This window comes from Aedes albopictus, chromosome 2, assembly GCF_035046485.1.
Source record: "Aedes albopictus strain Foshan chromosome 2, AalbF5, whole genome shotgun sequence".
Classification (NCBI taxonomy): domain Eukaryota; kingdom Metazoa; phylum Arthropoda; class Insecta; order Diptera; family Culicidae; genus Aedes; species Aedes albopictus.
The window spans coordinates 407,477,624-407,483,883 of record NC_085137.1 but is presented as its reverse complement, the minus strand read 5'-3'; the positions used below and the strand labels follow the sequence as shown (position 1 = coordinate 407,483,883).

Genomic DNA, 6,260 nt, shown 5'->3' with positions numbered 1-6,260 from the left:
TTTTCAACCAGTAGATTTGCATTAGTGTTCGTGATGCCGCGCTGCGAAACCACTATTAGACCGCTATATTGTCGGGCCGCCACCAAACCGGCCTTCGCACAATCAAGTCGCGACGCGACCCATCTCGCGACGTTTTTGAATCATGTCAAAAGTAGTGCGCATCTTTCCCGTTGTTATCAGCAACACAGCGCACTAGATGCGAAACAGTTGCGACACTTGTAGACCAAGAAAATAGCAATTTTTGATTGAATGTCGGTCTTGATTCCAACCGGATAGACAATACATAAAATGCATGACCTTCATGTGAAGATTTTGCTTCTCTTTTCTAACGGATTTCACCCAGACCGTCAAAATAGCGTCTACGGTCAACCTCCGGAAGCTGAATTGGTTACCCGCAGTGAACATCAACACCAATCACGCTTGGTTTGCCCACCTTTGACAATAGGACCAGGCTCTGCAATGTGGCCACGCACATAAGCATTTTAAAAATCACACCAAAATTTGCTTAAATATTTTTTTAATTGCTTAAGTAGTTTGTCTGTGGTAATGCTGTGGTAATACAATTTCAGAATGTCAAGTTTGACCAAGGTACCACAGGAAATTGTCCTACAACAACATATTCAGTACAATAGGTTTTTTTTTCACGCATCCATTTTTATTACCACTTCACTTCCACCACTTATCGACACCAAAAGCACCTACTTTGCCTATGCCATCTCAACTTCGTTGCTTTGGAACTTAAGTTTAATCAAAATTGCATTAGGATTGGTAACGTCCGCCACCATTATTTCCTGACCATCCTTCAATCCAAGCTCTCCGAGTGACTGAGTCAAATTGCCCTTGGTGGCCTCTTCGATGCTCTTCACGGTCGCCATGTAGAGGGTTTTGTTTTTCCCATTGATGGAAGCCGTCAGGCCCGGGTTCTTCATCTGGAACTCCGCGCTATCGCACAAATGCTGAATCAGGTCCTGCAGGGTCATCGTGTTCGGGTCGACCACATCAACCGGACGTGGAACCGTGCTGCAGGCTAAACAATCGGACTTCTTCTCCGCCTCGTAGGTGTACGTGTAGATCCCATCGCTGTCATTAAAAACCATATAGTTGTTCAGCGGCTCGCAGCAGCTGGAGGCGATTTTGAACACTTCGGTGGCACAGGCAGCCGCAATGACCGCATTCGTGCTGGCTACCGCCGGAATGATGTTCTTCAGAACGCCCTGCACCAACCGGTAGGACAGGCCCGTTATGTTGAAAGTGTTGGCCCGCTCCTGAGCTTTCTCGTACACCCAAGTGATATGCGCCGGATCGTCCCCATCCAGTCCGATGTCGCTTCCGAAGGGATTCTCCTTGGGCCACTGAATGATTTTCACATACTCGATGCAGTGTTCTGGCAGACGGGGTGTGTTGGCAATGGTGCACAGCGGGTAAGTCACCTGTGAATTTGAAATAAAGTAAGATGTACGATTGTAACGATCAAAACGTTTAATGAAATCCAACCTGCGGTGGGAACAAATCCAGCGTACAATCGATGCAAGCCGTCATTCCAGGCAAAATTACCCTAGCGTTTCCCTTGAATCCTTCGGTTCCACCATCCACCAGTGGAATGATGGACGTTTCATCGACCGAGCCGTCCTCTTCGTACTCCAGCATTGAGATGAGCATTCCATTGATCCATCGGCGTGCCACAATCGAGTCCAGCCCACAAACGATGATGTGGAACTGACGATAGAAGCTGGCATCGAAGTCCTGAATCTTACAGAAATGCGGCGTTACCGTACATCCCGGAATCCTGGCATTTACAAAAGCTGCGGCACAATCCGCCTTGGATTTTCCAATGTCCGCACGACGGAACAAAAACTGTCGATTCAAGTTCGACAGCTCGATCGTGTCCATGTCGATTACATGAATGTCACGGAAGCCCATCAGGGCCAGATCCTTCAGCAGCTCGCATCCCAGTCCACCGGCACCTAGAATCGTTCAAATTAGTCTTGTGGATCAGATTACCCCAGCCTAGCAACTTACCAATCACCAGTATCTTGCAAGTGTTCTGCAAAAATTCCAACGTCTCGTTCGATGCCGTGAAGTTCGGCGGACAGAACGGACCGGAGCGCTCGAGGATCTTACGCAGGTGGTTCCACCGTTTACCCTGATGGTCACTGTTTTGGGCTGTGGTGGTTTCCATCACTCCACTGCTTTCGGGAGAAAACTAATATTCTTTTCCAAGCTAATTTTACGCACAAACTGCAAATGTTGGCCGGCTGATGCAAATTTTTGCACAAAATGTATGAGATGTAAACAAAACTCACCGGTTAATCCCGCCTGTCAAAATCGTCAATTCGTCGTGGATTCTGTAGTAACATAACAAATTATGACAGTGTTTCTCAAACAATCCTGGTCAAGCATTTTACAACACAATTCAGGCCGAACATGGCTATAAATCCTAAGTGCAGATGAGAGGCTCTCTTTAAGTCTCCTCCTCGGTCTCCTCTCTTTCGATTGTAACGTGCATGTAGGGAATCGCGCCACTTGGGCGGTGGCTTCTATATTCGTCTGTTTTCCACTATAATTCAGTCAAATTTGAACCAATTGAAACAACTTTTGGAATGTGGTGAGATAGGTATAGAATCTACCTGTGTACAACATTTTAAGTCAATTGGTTCAAAATTGGCTAAGTTATAGTGGAAAACAGACGAATATAGAAGCCACCGCCCAAGTGGCGCGATACCCTATTTATACATTATAATTAACTTCTTAGGGACGATTCATTTATTACGTCCATCGTTTTTCGGGATTTCTAGACCCCCCTCCCCCCTCTGTCACGCTATTTTCCTATACCTAATGCACGTACTGTGACACTTTCTTAGATCCCCCCTCCCCCCAAAATGTTGGACGTAATTTTTGAACGTTCCCTTACGTCGAAAGGTAGATTAAACAGTCCTTTTCCGATCTACACATCACAAATTCAGGCCAAACATGTCTAAAGGTCCTATCTGCAGAAGAGAGGCTCTTTTTGGTTTCCCTCTCTTTCGTTAATATCTCAGCTGTTTATTTGTATTATGATTGTCTCCTTGCATTGAACGCTGGTCAAAACAATCGTCTTTTTATTTGTACTGCAAAAATAGTTGAAAAAAGCACCATTACATTGTAATAATTGAAAGAGAAAGTAAACAAAGAGAGCCTCTCAAATGCAGATAGGACCTATTGAAATGTTGGGCCTGAATTGTCAAAATGTCCACTGTGACATCGTAATATTGTGCGTTTAGCACTAAATTGATTTCCGAAAAAACTTCATTGACTTCCGCTGCCTTTCCTATGCGTTAAACATTACGTCGGAAGTAGTGCGCTGTATAGCAAACCAGATTTACTGTACAGCGCACTACTTCCGACGTTATGTTTAACGCATAGGAAAGGCAGCGGAAGTGAATGAAGTTTTTTCGGAAATCAATTTAGTGCTAAACGCACAATAATTGAAAGAGAATCGGAACAAAGACAGCCTTTTTTTCAGGTTGGACCTTCAGATATGTCCCGAATAAAACGGTATCATAAAGTTGTGATTAAGCGTATCGTTTTTTGATTATACGGGGTAACATAAAATGAATGATACAATATTATTGTCGGGCCGCCACCAAACCGGACTTCGCACAATCAAGTCGCGACGCGACCCAACTCGCGACGTTTTTTAATCATGTCAAATGTAGTGCGCATCCTTCCCGTTGTTGTCAGCAACACAGCGCACTAGATGCGAAACAGTTGCGACACTTTTGGACCAAGAAAATTGCAAATTATGATTGAATGTCGGTCTTGATTCCAACCGGATAGACAATATAAACGTGAATCATATCAATGATTAGAGTTATCATATTCGGAATTTGAATGATAGACCGAATGGGTTGTTAAGTATAGTTACCATTCAAAAATGGCTTTTTTCACGAACAAAAATTTTGCCAAATTATTCGTGTTACAATCACTTTATCATTTATTTGACGATTCACCGAATAATAAAAACAAATATGAAATATTTCAAAACTCTACTTAATCGACTTTGAAAAAAATACACCCCTGCAGTTTCCACTGCTGTCAAAGCGAGGTCGAGGTTCGTAACGTCAGGTTGTGTTTGTTTTTGTGCTGAAAGATTTTTTTTAACTTAATCCACTATATCCACATGGTGCTCGCGGGTTATTCAAAGCCAATCATATGAAAGTAACTGGAACATCCGATATCAAGATATGCGGGTAAGTTAGTTCAGTTGTTAACCAATGAGTACGCCGACTGCGAACTAGGACATTGCAACTACGTATTATGTTTCCAGTTCAAAACCGAATTAGCGACATTTTTTCTTTGACTTCCGCTGCGTTTGCCTTGCGTTAAACACAATGTCGGAAGTGGGGCGCTGTATTGTACACCTGGTGCTCTATACAGCGCCCCACTTCCGACATTGTGTTTAACGCAAGGCAAACGCAGCGGAAGTCAAAGAAAAAATGTCGCTAATTCGGTTTTGAACTGGAAACATAATAGTAATCACCTATTGTGCCGCCGATGTGCAGTTCCCTAGAAAATGCATTGAAATAAGATTCCACCTACGGCATGGTGCATGGAGATCCTGATGGAGTTTCCCATTCTGCACAAATCGGAAAGGATAATACGTGACTTCTCGTCGTCCCGGTAACAAATGCTCTTGCAAATGCTGATGCCTCATAGAAAATTTCTCAATTTTGACCTCTAAAAGGAATAATATTGAGCTTTCTTATTACCCGTTGCAAGAAAATAGAGAGCGAAAAAGGTGCAAAATCGCTAATAGACCTCCGCTGGTATGTTTAATCGTTATGGTGTCTTCTACAATAAGTGCGCGAATTGGCCAAGGAATACTGCGCCGAAAACACCGAAATGATTTTTCTTACAGGCGGAGATGTAGGAGCGCTTGCGCGTACAAATTTTCGCGCAACGCATAATATATGTAGGAAACCAAAGCAAATGCTTCCCGACTCTCGCTTAGGGCAGTCTTGAGGAATTTCGACTCTATTAGTGTAAAAAGTGCTATATTTTCTCGATTATGAAGAAAAAAAGATTATTAACAATCATATATTTATCATTAGACGTATCATAATCGTTTGTGCCATGATACCGGAAAAATATTGAATAGTTGCAATTTTACAACCAGCATTATTCAATCGTAGAGCTATGATTATCTTTATCATTATTATTCAGTGAATTGAATGCGTATGATATGTACGATAACATGAATTGTAAAAATCTATGCGGGGTTTGTCTTATTATTATTATTATTTATTTCTACATCTTCAACATACAATGTTGTTCAGACTGAATAACTCAAACTTAGTACTATTTAACATAAACTATTCACAATTACATAATACGTGTAAAACATTAAAGTGCCCCACACAATGCAACCGTTTGCGTGTGCGTGACAGTTCCTCGACGGAACGGACGCTATGTGTTCCAGGCTTAACATCATCACAATCAAGATCACAATGTCGCCAATTATTGGATGTGTTAATCACCGTTATCTGATAAAATTATTGTGCGTTTAGCACTAAATTGATTTCCGAAAAAACTTCATCGACTTCCGCTGCCTTTCCTATGCGTTAAACATAACGTCGGAAGTAGTGCGCTGTATAGAAAACCAGATTTACTGTACAGCGCACTACTTCCGACGTTATGTTTGACGCATAGGAAAGGCAGCGGAAGTCGATGAAGTTTTTTCGGAAATCAATTTAGTGCTAAACGCACAATATCTGTTTTAGAGCCGATGCACACGGGCGGCACGTCCACGCAGCGTGCACGCAAGTGCGTCCTGAGTTACACACAATCAAATGGGAGAATGCACACGAGAACACAAAGCTGCCGCACCGCAACCGCGCCGCACCGTGTGCGGCACGCAATGTCAACGCATGCCCCACAGGAACGCCGCGGCTTGCTTTCCTTCAGCCATCCTCAGACAATTTCGATCACCGCAGCAACTTTCAACCTGAGAAGGTTCGTGATCACCCAGCAGTAGAATAGAACGATTGTTGTTTGGCGCCAGCAGCGAAAAGTGCAGACAAGAACTTTTATAGCATCTAGTTTTCAGCTCTGACAGCCCGGCGGTGACATCATCGCTCGTATTCAATGCATCGTCTGTGCTACTCTCGGTTGTCAACCTCTTCAAATTCTCCCCCTCAGCTCACGGAAACATGGTAGTCAAGAACTGTCAAATCGTATGGAAAAATCCCGAAAATCGGGATAGTTTTGTGAAAAGTTAGTGA

General features: G+C 43.2%; 1 protein-coding gene across 1 annotated transcript; it reads right to left on the bottom strand.

The window, feature by feature from the left end:
* Positions 1-633: 633 nt before the first annotated feature.
* Positions 634-2,294, bottom strand: LOC109408519 (nedd8-activating enzyme E1 catalytic subunit). Its single transcript, XM_019681878.3, has 3 exons — positions 2,020-2,294; positions 1,495-1,964; positions 634-1,430 (listed from the first exon to the last, which is right to left on the bottom strand). The coding sequence occupies exons 1-3, from the start codon at positions 2,177-2,179 to the stop codon at positions 708-710; spliced, it is 1,353 nt and encodes a 450-aa protein (XP_019537423.1). The 5' UTR covers positions 2,180-2,294; the 3' UTR covers positions 634-707.
* Positions 2,295-6,260: the final 3,966 nt, after the last annotated feature.